Here is a 17,652-nt window from a genome sequence, read left to right as displayed (position 1 = left end):
TGGCTCGCTTGCTGCTCGTCTCTCGGACCTCGAAAGACGACCAGCCAAAGTCGTCCTTGACGACCTCAGCTGTCACATGCCCGTGGAAGCCCAGTGCTACTCGCCCCACCTCGCGCTGCACTCGCTGGAGCCACGCTCTGGCACTGGCCGAGATACACACCAGTGCGTTGACAAATGTCAGTGTAGTACGTGCATGGCTTTCCGTAGATCGCAAATGAGGAGATATCTCTTACATCCCCACACTGATCGGCGGCGCAGCATAGCATGGGCTGTCCTACAGGCTTGCCTGAGGTACTCCTCGTGCTCTTTCTAGAGATCTGGCGATGAAGAGAGAACGTCATTACATTAGGTGCGTGCTAGCTCATAGAATAGATTTGTTTTCTGGCAGGACCACTGCAGCCACTTCTGGCGTGCCAGAGAACTGAAGTAAAGCGGATTTCCTGTGGTTCAGTGTTAGGCTAAGACCGGCCAGTTGACCAGCCGTTGAAAGTCGGCAATGTTCACCGCCAGCAGCGCTAAATCATCAGCGACCATTCGGCTACCTCACACTCGGGGCCGGGCGGCAACCGAGTTTAAGGTAGCCGAAGTAATTGCTGTTGGGCTAGTTGGTTCATCGTAAAGTTGAATAGCGCAAGGGAATGAACGCAGGAAGACACAGAGACAGAAAGAGCGCCTGCTACCAACTGAGTTTATTGCCGAAAACACCACCTTTATACCCCAGTACATTATCGCCATTAGTGTTAGCTTGTCCTGGCTATGATAATGCACTGATGGTGATAATGTACTGGCGTATAAAGGTGGTGTTTTCCGCAATAAACTCAGTTGGTAGTAGGCGCTCTTTCTGTCTCTGTGTCTTCCTGTGTTCTTTCCGTTGCGCCATTCAACTTTACTTTATGTAAGGCAGCCCCTCAAAAAGGAAACGGAACAGGAAGCTCAGTTCTGAATCGAGCAGGTTTCGCTCTTGCCCTGACACGCACAGCATGTACAGTAGTGGAGAGAACAGACAGCCTTACTTGAGGACCCGGCACGCCGGCACTGGCAGACTCGGCATCCTCCAGGTATCATCATCATCATCATAATGATGATGATGATTATGATGATCATAATCATCATAATCATCATCATCATCATCAGTCTATCTACGCCCACTGCAGGACAAAGGCCGTACTAACACTATAGAGCCGCCGCGGTGGCTGAGTGGTTATGGCGCTCGGCTGCCGGCCCGAAAGACGCGGGTTTGATCCCGGCCGCGGCGGTCGAATTTCGATGGAGGCGAAATTCTAGAGGCTCGTGTACTGTGCGATGTCAGTGCACGTTAAAGAACCTCAGGTGGTCGAAATTTCCGGAGTCCTTCACTACGGCGTCTCTCATAGCCTGAATTGTTTTGCTATACCCTATAAACCCCTATAAACTAAACCAAACTAACACTATAGAATCAAGGAGCTCGTGTCGCATAAATTTCGGCATCGGCGTTGTCGGCATCGCATCGTCGGTGTCATTGACAGTAAGCGAAAAATCCTCGAAAAAATCCCGAGAACCAACCTAGGAGGCAGACGGGCAACCTAGGTCACGTAACCTTGCTTCGTGGTCGTAACCTGTCCACTGCATTTGGAGCAAACTGCCCACCTTGGCAGGTGACAGTTAAATTAAGGACTAAGGTTAAATTAAGGAGAGTCGTCGCAGAAGCACACACCAGATTGGTGGCATATGCAGGGCGGAATGCTGTACAGCATCAGCTCATGTAGGACCCTGTCATAAGCTTTCGAGACGGCAAGAAAAAAAATTCGAGGAGACACTTAAGCTCCGCCTTAAGTGTATGACGCGACAGCTAATGTGTTAATGAGCATATATGCATAACTAGTCATTCTCTACTTAACATTCGTAGATTCCTGGGAGTCCTCTTACCACTACAGGCGCAGTGGTGCAGCGCTTAAGCGACGCGCCACTGCCCTATGATGACAAGTGCTGTGTGAGACCCAGGTTGCACTTCCTAGCAACTACTAACGACCAATCATTAATTTAACTGCCACCTGTGGCGGTGCGCAGCTTGTCACATCCCGGTGGGCAGGTTGTGATAACGCCACAAGGTCACGTGACCGACGTGGCCCACGTAGCGCCTAGGTTGTTTTCAAGGGATTTTTTTTTGTGTGTTTTTCGCTCACGGTTAACGATGATGACGCAGGATTTTCTGTCACACGACCTCCTTAACGCTGTCGCGATAACACGCAACCAGGTCCAGTGACTCGTCCTGAGCAAGCTCTATTGTCTGGCTCAGGGTGAAGACGTCCTCGAGCCGTATAGAATTTCGTCAATGCACTTGAGCGCTCCATCCAAGCACTCATGGAGGGCTTCACTACAAGAGTGAAGGGTCGGGTCATCACACTAGCCACACTGATAGGCCTGTAGACTCACAGTAAGGAAACTTCCCACCTTTCTTGCTTCCAACACAACACTCTACGACGCTGCTAGTCAGTGGGACCTCGCTTTTCTCTCAGGATGGTGGTGAATATGCAATCGAGCCAGGTTATTACGTGCAACATCGTCGAAGAGTTTCGTTAGGCCCCCAATATGTACTCCAGTCCTCTGGCGGTGTAAGCGTCTATCCGGGCAAGCGCACGGTCAAGCACCAGTCTGGGTACGAACCATTCACATTCATAGAAGATCACGCTATCGCTGTCTGCTTTTTGTCTATGGAAGGACCATGGTGTAAGAGGAGGCTATGTCTTTCCCCGTCGGCAGGACTCTTCTTCTGTCCCTTCTCTCTATCGCTCCCTCTGCACTTCTCCTTAATATCCACTCCCAACGCCTTTATTTCCGCCGACAGCAGATCGGGTGCTTAAGGTATTAGATAGGAATTACCGTGGCTGGCAACATATTTTCCTTCCTCTCTGTATTTTTAATAATAAACTAGCACATACCTCTACTACTACTCCTTTAATATCAAGGTGGCGGGAGACCGTATAGTTGCGCCATGTGCAGAGTAAGGTTCTCCGAGACATCTTTGACGAGGTCGCCGGTTGTCTCTTCTCTGATATCCGGTGGGACGGGTTCGCGGTCGAGTGGCGATACGTAAGTCCAGAACTTCCGGACATCAGCAACTAGCGGCTTCTGTCTGCCGCCAGTAGTAATTACCGCGTAACTCATCGGGGCCATACACCTCCTTACGGTAGCTAAAGGTTCCAATAGGTAGTCAATATTCAGAACGACTCAGAAGCGCAGTCTGTTTTCCGCCGTCCTCTCCTTTCAGAGGGTGTTGCAACACATGCCGATGGATGGCGCCATGGCCGTACTGGCTGTTCTAGGTAGCAAAGGAGTCTGTCACCGCCGGCGCGCGGATTACGTATGGCACGTTGCCAGGGCATCGCACCTTGCGCTCGCTCCTCTCACCACGTAACCAAGGCGGCGTGCAGCGACGTTCACTAATAGGGTAGGCCCAAAGCTTCTCCAAGTTCTCTTTAGGTTCGCCGTTTTGATTTCTCTCCGTTTTAGCGTCAACGTCGACGCTACGACTCATCGCACCTCGCAGACAACGGGAGCTAAAAACATTTCGTACTTACAATGTTTCGTTATTAATTCCATCTCCGATAAGATGGGGAAAATCGAGCTACGCGTCAGCGTGCAGTCTCTGCTTCCCACTCCACCACTTCAAGCTACGAAATCGCGAGGGGTGGGGCGCAATCAAACTGCTCGCATGTGACCGTGGTGTTTACCAATGTTAGAAGTGCACTAAACAAACATAATTTATCATTCGTAATCGATAAATTTTCAGCTGATCTGATCGCTTTGAGAGCAGCTTGCATTTATGCAAATGTTGAAGGTTTTTAAATCTGCCAAGATGCATACCTCTCTTTGTGTATCTAGGTGCCTGAACGGCTCATGGAGGCGACGTCCTTTTTGCTATGTACACAAACATTCCGTTTTTGTGCATTAACCTCTAATGTGAAAGTCTTACCGTTGTCTTTAACCATTACTCACAAAGAAATGGTTCCCAGCGCTTGTTATCGTGAGCCTTCATCCGCTTTGCTTCTGTCCAGGAACTTCATGACAGCAGTAACGAAATGCTTTCGTGTTTTCCTTCATCTGCCGTGCTCTTAGTTGACGATTTTAACCTATTTCTTGAGACTGTGAAACTCTGAACCTACTTTTATGTCAGCCTTTTCTTCTCAAGCACATGAGTGTTGAGATTTGCGTTCTGCGTTTGCATTCTCTCAGCTAAGCACTCAGGCTACTTAGAACCACACCTACCTCGGCAAAAACCCTTTATTTATTGTCAACAACTAGGCGTGACCGTGTTTCTGGTAACTATTGTCTCCCAGGCATTAATGACCATTTTTTACTCTTTTCTAATATCGCAAATTACAAAAAAAAATACAAAAAATACACAATATAACGGGCGCCTATGCGAAAGCTAATTTTGAACCAATAAACAATTCATGTCGTGATTTCACTGACGTATTTCTTACTAACTTCAATGAGCGTTTCTCAATGTAAATGAGACATGTTTTCGGCTATAGGAAATCAAATATAGTGGAAAAACACATTCCTATTATCACGTCTATGCCATGAACGATATGGTATAATAGTCATCAAGCTCTTTGCAACCGAAAATTTTTTTACTGTTATTTCAAATTTTAAAGTTATTAAAAAGTTCAGGGTTACGTATGGAAAGAAAATGCTCGCACATACACTAATTTGTTTTGTAAGTAGTTCTTTAGCGCTCCATGGTTTTTTGATTTTTCTAGGTGTGCGGTAAATGCACCGTGAGAAGTTCCCATCAATTTTTTTTTAATTCTGAACAAAACACGAATGCAACACTTGCATTATTTGAGCACAATACCGCAGTCCAACACGCATGAATTATTTTCTGACAAAAGTTATTGAGGTACTCTACGAAATATGGCACGTTGAAACACAAGCTCCTGCTTTTTCCTGGATTGTTTGACAGCTAAAAATATGGCGAGACGGTCCCTGAAGTCGGAAGAAATCGCTACAGCTTCTACCTCAGCATTGGTAATTTTCGAAATACGTAGGTATAATTAGGATGAGTCGAGGTTTGTGCAGTTGGCAGATAGGTAGTGTTAAGCCAATACTTCCGAACAACTAAGTCATGTGTTAAGTGCCTTGCTATTATCCAGCTAATCAATAATAAATCCGCTGCAGCCAACAATTTTAGCGCACTAGTGCCAATATTGCAAAAGAAATTTTCTCTGTATATTTGTAACTCCTTTTGGCGGGCGACATAAACCAAAAATCACTTATGACTCAAAGCATTTCAAAACCTCATTTCAGTACGTGTCTTCTTGTAAAAAGTTACAGCCGTGAACGACACCTGTAATAGTGCCGCATAAATGAGCATTTCCTTCCAAAATAAATCGGTATTACAGTAAATAAGCACCCACCAGAACTTTCTTTAGCACTACAATATCTTGCGTATCACGTACATTACACAAGTGCACAAATATCATACAAAAAAAAATATAAATACCTTTTGTTTTTTCTCACCATGGACGACCAAATCTTTACAGTATTGTTCAAACTGCATTTCACCGCGAGCCGTCATATTTGCAGCTTCCAGAACTGTAGAATGCGGGTCGCAATATCACACACGGCAATAGCTATCGATTCCAGAAAAACAACGCAAGGTTTCAACGAGCACATCACCTCAACCGCCGGTAATAGAAGGATTTTTATTTATTTTTATTGATTTCTTGATTCGACTTGAGTGTGCGCATGCGCGTGACTTTCGGTGCTGAGTCAAAATTAAGGCAGGTTGATAATTTTAATCAATGTTGTATTTTTCTAAGGAATTCCTAACAAATTTCTTTTTCTTCTGAAGTGTAAAAGTTTTCACACCAGAAGGGCTTCACTGAAATAGCAAAACCAGAAGACAACGCTCTCCTTGCTATTTTACTGCAATAGGAACCAGGTGCCCTCAATCGTACAACATGCCTCTGAGATTTCTCGAACAGCGCTCTCCGACACAGACAGGGATGCGAACTCGTTAACCTTTTATTTGAAATGCGCTAACTTTCACTGCTGGCGTCAGCAAGTGGCTATATCCGGAGCTAAAAGAATGCAGGCATAATAGGAGACTCTCTGTCATCCAGACAATCGATCTGTTTGGCATCAGGTGTCTAGCCGTTTTTTTTCATTATAATTTTTGTCTCTGTGACGTCAATCGCCTCCTGAATGCGCGGAAAAGCGAAGAGAAGCATCATTGCGCACCAGAGCTTTCTGGTAGCGCCTGTGGAAACAACGCCTGACAGTTCGACCGCAGCAATTACAACGAGGGAACCGAAAGAAACTGGAATGAGTGGTAAGTCAGCGGAGTCAGTACTTCCAGCCGATTGCAGTTAGCCCTGTTCAATCAACAAACGCTCCTCGAAGTGTCGATACTCAGGCTTTCGCTCACTGAAGCAATCGCCATATGCTATACTGGGCGTTATCGCAGCAGGACAGGGGAGTGACCAAGGTCCCACATGGTACTGACCAGTAAGCCCCGGCGCCGTTTTCATATCCCGGTTATTAATATAGGCATGCTTTAAACACACTGATTAAACAACGTAAAATGCATTCGCCACTCACGCTCTTAAAAGTCTGTGCGCGTACGAATATTGTGTTGAGTACGGCTGTAAAGCGCATCTGCTTTACTTCCTGCAGGCGCCAGAAAAGACAGGGACATTAACGTACGTACACTGAGTGGTGACTAATTAAACGTTTAATGTACGCCATACCGCCAGCTTGGTGCAACCTTCTCTGCGTTCTCTTAGCAAGTCACACAAGTCTTGGCAAGCGGAAAAATGCGTCCTTCAATCCATCGAACAGGTGGTCGTCCTGAGGCGGAAGGTCGAGCTGGTCAAAGACGTTGGCGGGCAGCTGTCACTTGACGAGGATGAACCGCCAAAGCTGGGACGACACGCCGTTGACGTATAGCTGGGCCTCCACTTGCGCGAACCAAGCAATGGGGCCGTGCGGGCGGAATGGCCACAGCTGTACTCGGGACAGGTCCTGGGGCGGGATCGGGCGCCAATCATCTTGCGGTAGGTCCATGGCGAGGCCGGAACTCGAAGGTACAGCTGGGGCTCTTCGGTTGGGAGGACGTTCGAGCAGTCCGAGGTCACCACAATGTGAAGGTCGCCCAGGGCTCGCCATTTATTCAGGGCTCTCGAAGAAGTGTCAGCAGCGGAGCGGTGGCGGCAGCGTCGGGCCTTGGTTAAGGTCGTTGTTGTTGTCTTTAGTCTATCAAAGGATGGCACATACCCGCACTAAGGTATCGGCCAAGAATCGGGTGGCTTTTTTTTTTCGCGACTCGGGCTTCCCGTTCTTCCTTCTTTTCGAGAGTGCCGCTACGGCCGCTACAAGGTGGCGCTATAGGAGGCTGTCCACCCACTCACCGCCGTTTTAGAACCACTCTCTTCCACTCACTCCACCTCCAGACTTCAAAAGAACCTTTCACTCCCCTCCACCGTCCAGAAACATTTTACCGCGTGTGTGCAGCCTCGTCTTAGAATAAAAGCATTCATTAGAGCAAAAGCATCAAACTAACCATTATGGAAAAATCGAGCTAATTTTGAAAATTTTCGCATCAGGCGTCTGATCCTTCCGCAATTTATTATTATTTTTTAGTGCCGACGACCAGTGTACCAACAAGCATATATCACTGTTAGTATTCACTCAGTTGCCAACTGCGGCGAAGGGCGTTAATAATACCCGTTGCCTACAGTAAGTTCAACATTTCTATACAAATGTGAGCTGGGCAGCTCAGAAAAAATCTGGAGAATATTCGAGCGCTTTAAAGGTCATATCTGCCGCTGCAGCCGCTGCAAGGTTCATCGATTATGTTTAAGAGAGAGAAGTGCAAAAACTCCTATACAGCTTTAAACTATAAATTATCTGCAGGCAGACATCTAATACACTACCAATCGACTTTTGTTATTGCGCGCTATAAACCATCTGTGTGGAAAAGTTTAATATACTCGAGATAAACTTTTGTCTGTACACAGCCTACAGGCTATAACCACAAAAAGTAAATATATATAAGAAGGCAGTAAAGGCTATAAGCCGTAGATAGAACGTGTGCAACGAATTTTTGATAACGGTACAGTCGCTGACGCTTTCCTTTTTTCACATTGATTGAAGGACATGAGCACTTTCGCGTGTCAGCTATTTCTGTAGCACCATTAGTCTTTCTATTACGTCCAAACAGGACAAATTGAAGTCGGCCGGTATCGACAGAGTAACAGGCTTTCAACTCAAAAATACCACTCTCACCCAAAATGGAGATTTTACAAGCTAGAAAAGATTAAAAAAATGAAATGCAGGTGTCGCCATCACTGCATAATTTCGCAAGTAGAATGCATGCGTCATTTCCGAGCCGAAGTAGCGGGTCTCAGAGGCCACGCTACACCGCTATTCACTTCAAAGGGCTGCCAACACGTGCTTTTCGGTAAGTGCGTACGTGTTTGAATCGACTGTAGGGAATATTTGTAAATATAATGTTCTAGCCTATAAATGCGTCTTCTGTTGCGAAACAAACATCAGCATAGCCAATAAGATGCAGAGAACAAACATCAGCATAGCCAATAAGATGCAGAGAACCATTTTTTACCGATAAGAATAATTATAAGGTGTACTCAGTCCTTCAAAGCAAGGTATCATGTACGGCGCAAATCACTCGTTGCCCCAGACGCTCTTTCCATCACAGTAGCCTTTAGATCTGCGCTGCACAAAATCTGCAGAGTAATTACTCCTTATTACAAATCTACTTCCGCTTAGGGGATGCCACTAAATATGGGACCAGCCCCATTGGCATTTCGAGTTGTTGATTAAACCGCTCTCGCTCTACGACACGCTTGAAGTCCCGGTTAGCACAGTCGGAAGAGCGACTGCATTGTTGAGGCCGTTGTCCCTGGTTCGACCCCTCTACCAGTACGAATTTTTCTTCAACTGCGGATTTTCTGCGCAATCTCTATAGCTTATACCTTGCCTAAGCATTCTTATGGCTGCATTTGGGTGGATGCTAATTAGTAGTGTCTCCCTTATTGTATTAATACATTTTTCCTAGGGTGCCTTGTTCAACTGCATTTAGTGTCTTCCTAGCATGCTGCAGATTTGCACCACACTAGTGAATAAAGCAGTTAATCTCCCTTTTTCAGCATGCACTCCCCAATGAAGTCGTTTGGCTGAAAAAGCTTGCGCATGTAGGTATATTTGTTGCTTGGGAGCAGATTGAACAGAAGCCAGAATTCAAAATGGTCATCGGATTATTCGGTGCGCGCGAATCAATTTGAGCTTTCATGATGCAATACAGTCGCATGAAATTGCTGTAATGAGCACCACCCAGAATTTTCAGCGTGTCCCGAGACATCATTCCGACTTCGCGTGCATGTCTTCATATGAGCGCTCATGCGCCATTGGTTGAGGAGGTTCTGTCAACTGCTGCTGGCAGCTGCGGCCGTTTTTCACGCGCAACAAAGCGAAACCGCTGCTGGTCGTGCATTACTTTAGTTTCAGGCCTCCGGTATACACAACAACGATCATTTCGTTCTATTGTCTGCTGAAAGACAAAATGCATTGCTAGCCTTACAGCTATCACGCTTTCCTATCGCGCTGCTCGACACGAAGGGGCAATAACCGAAACCCTTCAGTGTCAGGAGATAATTTCTGAAAATGCACAGCCCCCTCCTGAGGTCATTGTTTGAGCACCTGCAATTCTTAACCAGATTACCATTCAGTTCGAGAGCACTGATAACAGCGCAATAAGAAACTTCAGAATGCATCGAGTTAGCGCGGGTTAGCGTATTATAATGAAGGTGCGCCACAGGTATGCGCAAGGCGGCCTATGAGCCTTCTTTGTTGTTGTTTTTTGTTCCTATAAAAACTAAGCACGAAAGCTACCAACCTTTCTCTAAGCCGTATATTAAAGCAGCGAAATTGGTATTCATGAAAGAACTGGTGTTTACTTTATGGTGACCATACCTTCCTCTCCAAGCAACTACAAATCCCTGCTTAGAACACGGTTACAAACCAAACAATACTGATATTAATGCAGCGGTCTCAAAATATAGCTCCGTTGAAGACAGTGACACAAAAGAAAAGTTGACGCATGCGTATATTTGCCGCGTCTCTTCAGCAGCTGCTATAATTTCCCCGTAAAATAACTGCAATTCTTTCTTAGCTCCTTGGTTTCCTTGAAAAGAGAGCTCGCATCTATACGATCCTGCTGTACTGACCACTGTGACCACTGACCACCTTGTGCACATTGTGGCGGTGTTCTCTTAGAAGGCCATTTATATACGTTGCTTTCTGCGCACCATAATCCTTACCAAACATAAGTAAATACAACGAACAGTTAAATCCTTGTTCTCAAATTTGTTTGTTTTTTCGTGGATAAACGTGCGGCACCAACATTGTTTTCTTCACACGCAGATCTTGCTTAGCTCTCGTCGTAGGCTGAAAAAACTACATTTATCGGTACGTGCGCGCAGCCGCGGTGAGGACACAAAAGTTAAGAGACGCTAAGAAAGCTAAGTAGCTCTTCAGTAATGCACAAGAGACCTCAAATAATTAACCACTTTCTGTTCCTCCACACCCTGAAATCGAGCTTGACTGAAGTGTGGCAAGGCTCGTGTGAAAGCACCTTGTGTGCTCGTGTGTTGTTCATTTCCATCTGTGCAAAAATGGCAATAACTCCAGCTGTCGCCCACAGTGAGGTCGAAGGAAACAACCTTCGAACATATCCGTGCCAACATATTGGAGCAAAAGATATAGCCTCGCCAGCTACCAGCATGAATATGTGCGGCTAAAATCCAGGTTGCTTTAGACTAAAACGTATTGACACGCGTTCCGGCTTTTGCAGACACTCACACCATCATATACGTTCAATTCTAAACATCCCGGCTAACAGCGTGCGTCGGCTGAACTGAGCTCCACAGTACCGAGCACTATGGCGCCAGATGTCATGAATCCCCATGAGCCTTGACTCTTGTACTGTCGCGTTTAAACATTTCATCAAGCACCCGCTAGCAAAGAAAGATTCGCCGTCGAGACCTGCACGCTCAATACATTGTCCCCGCCGCGGTGGCTCAGTGGTTAGGGCGCTCGACTACTGATCCGGAGTTCCCGGGTTCTAACCCGACTGCGGCGGCTGCGTTTTTATGGAGGAAAAACGCTAAGGCGCTCGTGTGCTGTGCGATGTCAGTGCACGTTAAAGATCCCCAGGTGGTCGAAATTATTCCGGAGCCCTCCACTACGGCACTTTCACTCCCTCCTTTATCCCTTCCCTTACGGCGTGGGTCAGGTGTCCAATGATATATGAGACAGGTACTGCGCCATTTCCTTCCCCCCCCCCCCAAAAAAAAGAACAATTATTATTGTGTGAGGCAGTTCGAGTTTCTGAACATGATTGGTACTGCACCTTTGAACGGAGAAGCCGCGCGTCTCACTGCAATTATTGGTGACCGCGTACTTGCAGTGCCGGTATATGACGTCACAAACGCGGTGGATGCCTGTGTGGGCAGCGCAGCGGATGGCCGGCGCCGACTCTACCTGGCAGTGGCGTCCACGTATATGGCCACGCTGTCAGTAGGGCTCGTGATGTCCTACTCGTCATCCGCGCTTCCCGACATCCGACGCAAGATGGGCATCAGCGAGCACGATGCTGCCTGGTTCGGTTCCCTTCTGATGGCCGGTGGCTTCATCGGCGGGATCTTGTCTGGTGCGTATAGGCATTTGAAAATATTGATCTCAACAGCCGAATATTTTTTTCTGTAAAAAAAGCTGATATTAAAAATCAGGGCATGCGCTCGATTTCGTAGGAACAGCACCTTCCCTGCTAGCTCCGTTTTCGGGTTCCAGTTAATACTAATAATGCAGACTAGCAATTCATAATGTGGAGGACGCGAAATTTTTGTCATCGATCGTCCCCTTGGTACGATAGCACATGGGCCAAGTTGTTGCCGCAGTTAGGTTAGCACGGAATAGTAAAACTCCTGCCATGTACATATGGGGTTCGTCCCTATCAACCTCTTGGGTTACAAATCCGAACATCAATACTCGCCACTGCATCCTTAGTACCCATTTCATGGCTGCATTTTATCTTCGTTTTTCTTCCTCCACTTCCACGCTGCTCTCCTACAGTATTTATCTCCCAAATTCCCTCCCTACGCAGAGTAGCATGCCAGCGATATTGAAACGCCGGCTAAATTCTCTGTTTTCTTCATTAAAGAGTCTCTCTCCCCGAACGTTGATGTCCGCACCACCCTAAATCATCTTGTATAGTACAGAATTCACATGAAGAAAGTCTAAGATTCTGAAGCTTAGCTTTATTTTCGGCACCATTAGTAATGTAGAAATTAAAACAATTTTGTGGCACCAAAGGCGAGCAGGACGAAGTTACTGTCTAGTGCAAAGCAGGAGGTTTTGTGCATTATTAACGCGACAGCGTTAAGGAGCTCGTGTCGCAGAAAAGCCGGTGTCGTCAGCGGCGTTGACCGTGAGCGAAAAATGGCGCATCTCGGTGGACACTTCAACCGCGCCGTAAGGGAGGAGATTTCCTCCCCTTACGGCGCTGTACGGGTGTCCAGCGAGAATTGTGAGACAGGCGTCATTTCCTTTCCTTAAAACCAATTTTCATTTCATTTTCCTTCCCTTACGGCCCCGTTCGTGTGATAATAATAATAATAATTGGTTTTGGGGGAAAGGAAATGGCGCAGTATCTGTCTCATATATCGTTGGACACCTGAACCGCGCCGTAAGGGAAGGGATAAAGGAGGGAGTGAAAGAAGAAAGGAAGAAGAGGTGCCGTAGTGGAGGGCTCCGGAATAATTTCGACCACCTGGGGATCTTTAACGTGCACTGATATCGCACAGCACACGGGCGCCTTAGCGTTTTTCCTCCATAAAAACGCAGCCGCCGCGGTCGGGTTCGAACCCGGGAACTCCGGATCAGTAGTCGAGCGCCCTAACCACTGAGCCACCGCGGCGGGTTAGGAAAAAAATAGGAAAAGGTATTTTGAGGAAAATAAAGAAGCAATAACTGTGCGCAAGGACAAAGGAAACTGTGAAGGCTTAAGGTCCTATAGCCTCAGGTGTGCAAGGGTCACGATTTTTTATTCCCAAACAAGTTTAAAAGCCAAGTACGATGTTGGATGTTTGTTTTGTAGCAACGATTCTTGGATGTTTGTATTTAGTTCGAAACTACGCCGACACTAGTTATGTCTGTAGTACACCTTTTAGATATATAGATTTCGGGCAACAAGTTAATCTATATCAGCACAGTATCTTGTGCTCTAAGCTATTAATGACCCCCCCCCCTCCCCGCGCCTTCGCCCACCTCTCGCCCCCAAGAGCGAAATTTTAGATATTAAATCATTGCTTAACCTTCGAGCCGCTGTGGTGGCTCAGTGGTTATGGCGCTTGGCTGCTGACCCGAAAGACGCGGGTTCGATCCCGGCCGCGGTGGTTGAACTTCGATGGAGGCAAAAATTCTAGAGGTCCATGTACTGTGCTATGTCAGAACACATTAAAGAACCCCAGGTGGTCTAAATTTCCGGAGTCCTTCACTACGGCGTCCCTCAAAGCCTGAGTCGCTTTGGGACGTTAAACGCCCATAAACCAAACCAACATTGCTGAACCCATGCTTTCGGCGAAAATGTCAAAGAATTATATTGCACAAACGGCAACGCCCCTCCGCCCACCACTCTCACCAAAAAAAAGAAAAAAGCAGCCGCCTTTTAATGCTAAATCCGCTTTTAGTTAACTTTCCAGAAAAGTTAAATATACAAGGTGCGATTTCCGGCGTAAGATGCAAAACTGGCCTGGAGAATTTTCATATCCCGTACGGGGCATAAGCAGTGCACACCACAAGATGTTCTTGCTGGAGATAAAAATTAAGAGTGACTGCCGCTTGGAATAATGGCTTCCAGCGACTCAAAAACGACCTCTAGTAGGGAGGGCTCTTGATGCCACCAAAGTTTTCAGATGGCGCTAAATGTTCACAACCTGCCAGCTTATCCAAGAGTGGTTGTTTTAGGTCCAGTGCACTTTCACGTTGCTTATGTGCTGCCCATATGCAGAAGAGTAGAGGCACTGCTGACAGTGAAAAACTGGGCCCATTATTGTTCCTTATATACGTAATTGACATTGTACGAATACCTGACTCCCCAGACTTGGCAATGTATGCCGATGATACCAATGTATTTTTTACGTCCAATGACACTTCCGAACTTCCCTTCAGCGCAAATGCTTATCTAAATCGTCTGTCAGAATGGCTGAGCAAAAACAACCTTGAACTCAATACATCAAAAAAACATACATTTTCTTCAGGCCTCGTAACAAAACATGCATATTGACATTAATTTATATTTTAATGACGCGGAAGTTACCCGCGTTATATACAAACATTTCTTAGGTGTATGGTTTGACGAAAATTTATCGTGGAGTTCACATATAAGCAGGTTATGCAATGATCTTTCTAAATACGTAGGTATTATTAAAAGAATAGCCCACCTAATTCCTCTTTGGCTCAAGAAACAGTTATACAATGCCCTTTTTTATTCAAAGCTCTGCGATGCGATCTTATTATGGGGAACAACAACGAAATACAACAAGTTAATTCTTTTACAAAAACGCATCATTCGTATATACAGCAATTACCATGGCCGTTACGCACATCTTGCAACAGCCCCTTTATTCCAGCGTTATTCACTTCTTCGCGCAGACAAAATTGATTATAAGAAGCTTCGGCTTACAGTAAACAAACAAATTATTCTCTAAAACATCCAGTCGAGATACATCTCGGCACCTTCTCCAGCGAAACATCAGACACAAGCCGAAAACAAGAACAAATTATGGAAGGCAGACATTTTTATATAAGCCAACTGAAATATTAAACAAGGTTGAGGAACTATAGATTTTAGCCCTTCATTGGGTACTTTGGATACTTTCAAAAGAAGAGGTAACCGCATTGCTACTAGCCGATGTTGTTTTCTTTTCTTGATCAGTGTCATTCTGTTCCCTTTCTGTTTGTTTTTATGTACGTATATCCTTTCACAAATTGAATATATAGAGTGCATTTGAGCTATGTGTGCATGGTGGCTGTGTAATGTGTATTATAAGTGTAATATGTTTGTACTTATGTAAATTCTGTACTTTTACCTTTTAAATGTATTTCCTTCTGTTATCACTGCTCTCGAAATTGTTTACTGTAGGGGGCTGGAGCCTTTCGTCAGGTCATTGGTACCTTTAGTCCCAGTCTCCACTCTCTATAAGGAGAAATAAAGTTCATTTATTCATTAAAAAAAGGCCGAACAAGATTCGAACATCGCATTCTCATATCCCTGTGACCTAGCATTGCTTAACGGCGGCAGTATTGCACATACTCCCCAAGTCCTTTTCATCGCCCCTGCCCCCTTAAACAGGGTAGTAGTAATTGCACTCATTAGGTTCTGGCTGAAATGTTTCTGGTTATCGTGTACAGAAAAAACTACCAAGAAAATTGCTGCCTTGAACATCACAGAGACAGCTTGAGCGCCTTTGGATGCTTGCTCTACTTTCTTGAAAACTGAAACGTGGAATTCTAAGGTGCAACACAGACCACGCTATGCTGCACTATCTTAGCTCGCAGTGTTTTATGCAAGCCTAAACAACTATTGGAACAACGAAATATGTTTAGCTATGCGATTACATTCAATTCATTCATCATTTCAAAAAACGAGGTGACTGTACATGCATGCGATTATGACAAAATTCTGCTTAGACAGACAAGCCAGGACGTGTGTTGTACCGCCTCACGATGAATCGGTACGTTACTATCATATAAAGCTATAGACAACAGCCGTAGCGTGCTACCGTGGCATACAACTATTTAAGTGAGAAATCTATACGTCATCCAGGGGACCACGAAGCGTTATCCCAAAGTTCCTACCCTACGAGAGTCTGTAATGGGGACAGATATAGATAAAAGCGTTCTTATGAAGAATCTTTAATGGTACAGTATGGTATGGTATAGTATGGTATGGTTTATGGCCGGGGGTTTAACGTCCCAAAGCGACTCAGGCTATGAGAGACGTCGCAGTGAAGGGCTCCGGAAATATTGATCACCTGGGGTTCTTTAACGTGCACTGACATCGCACAGTACACGGGCCTCTAGAATTTCACCTCAATCGAAATTCGACCGCCGCGACCGGGATCGAACCCGTGTCTTACGGGCCTCAGCCGAGCGCCATAACCACTCAGCCACCGCGGCGGCGCTGGTATTGTATGGTATGGTATGGTATGGTATGGTATGGTATGGTATGGTATGGTATGGTATGGCATGGCATGGTATGGTATGGTATGGTATGGCATGGTACGTGGAGGTTAACGTCCTGATTCAACACATGTGCTAAAACGGGCACCACGGTGGATTGCTACGGATTATTTGACAGGGGAACTTTAATGTGCTTTGACTTCACATAGCATGCGAATGTTCTTGATTTTCGCCTCCATCTAAATTAGGTCGTTGCGGCCAGTATTCGATCCCACGACCTTGGGACCAGCTTCTTAACGCCAAAGCCACTGAGCCACCGCGGTGGGAAGCTCAGCGAAATTTAATTCTCAAAGAATCTTTTCTTTTCTAAGAAGAAAGTTGTTCAATAGGAATACAGCTGAGCGGTTCCTTTTCAAAAACTTGCTGCTGTGCAGGTTGCTTTGCCACACTTTTATAACCAGTCCAGAAAACACCACGGACAATAATAATAACTGCCCGCTGTCCATTTTTTCCTTCTTCTTGCCCCTGTAGTTTCTTAAGCTGGCTCTTGAGAGTAGAGGTCGCTTAGAGCACAAAGCGGAGAAAGTTGGCGGCTTTTCATGCAGTGAAACATGGTTCTAGCCTGAAACGACAAGGGACCAAAGAAGCAGACAATATACACACTGCTTTGACACAAGCATGGCCACCAGAGCCAAAAGATAAGGAACAAGCTCCTAGAAATGAACGCTCCTGGCGCCTGCTTCCTTCGTCCAAAGTTTTTGAGGTTTACTTTCTTCATCCCTTCTGTCTTAGCACTGGTATACCATCTTTCATAGTGAGCTTTAGTTTTCCTCGCGTTTAGCAGTATTAATAGTATAACAGGGTGTGCTTCAATAAGCACCCTTAATTCAAGCAACTCCCTTTCATTTTTTTTTTTTTTTGCAGGGCAACTGCTGAATCTCATCGGCCGCAAGCGCACTCTATGTATAGCCGCTGTACTGTTCGCTGCTGGATGGCTTTGCCTGGCATTCGCGGATTTTACAATACTGCTATTCGCTGGGCGCTTCCTCGGGGGTGGAGGCATGGCCATTGCCTCAGCAGGGTCAGCAGTCTTCATGGCTGAAGTCGCTCCCACCAGCCTGCGGGGTGTGCTGAACACAGGCTGCAACTTTCTCGTCTCACTGGGAATTCTCCTCGGTTACGTCATGGGCAAGTGGCTGGATTACAAGTGGCTCGCAATCGCCAGCCTAGCCCCAGCTGTCGTCAGCGGCGCCGCGTTCTTCTTCTATGTGCTAGACTCGCCGTTGTGGCTTCTACAAAAGGGACGCCACAAAGAAGCCATTGAGTCAATGCAGTTCTACCGCGGCCCGCTGAACAAGGACGAATTCGGCGCCTTAGAATCCAGCGCAGGGAATGTTACCGGGA

The 17,652-nt window shown here is 46.1% G+C and overlaps 1 protein-coding gene across 2 annotated transcripts in view; it reads left to right on the top strand.

Moving 5' to 3' along the window:
* Positions 1-6,222: 6,222 nt before the first annotated feature.
* LOC144136757 (facilitated trehalose transporter Tret1-like) overlaps positions 6,223-17,652 on the top strand; it is a 12,971-nt gene continuing 1,541 nt past the window's right edge. The window contains exons 1-3 of one of the 2 annotated variants that reach the window (XM_077669347.1): positions 6,223-6,316; positions 11,474-11,716; positions 17,173-17,652. The exon at positions 17,173-17,652 is cut by the window's right edge and continues 1,541 nt beyond it. In XM_077669347.1, coding sequence (XP_077525473.1) covers positions 6,310-6,316; positions 11,474-11,716; positions 17,173-17,652 — 730 coding nt within the window. In that variant the 5' untranslated portion in view covers positions 6,223-6,309. The remainder of the gene's footprint in view (positions 6,317-11,473; positions 11,717-17,172) is intronic. The other variant, XM_077669348.1, reaches the window with a different exon arrangement.

Source organism: Amblyomma americanum, chromosome 6 (genome assembly GCF_052857255.1).
Source record: "Amblyomma americanum isolate KBUSLIRL-KWMA chromosome 6, ASM5285725v1, whole genome shotgun sequence".
In the NCBI taxonomy this organism is placed as follows: Eukaryota; Metazoa; Arthropoda; class Arachnida; order Ixodida; family Ixodidae; genus Amblyomma; species Amblyomma americanum.
This window is presented reverse-complemented; position numbering and strand designations above follow the sequence as displayed.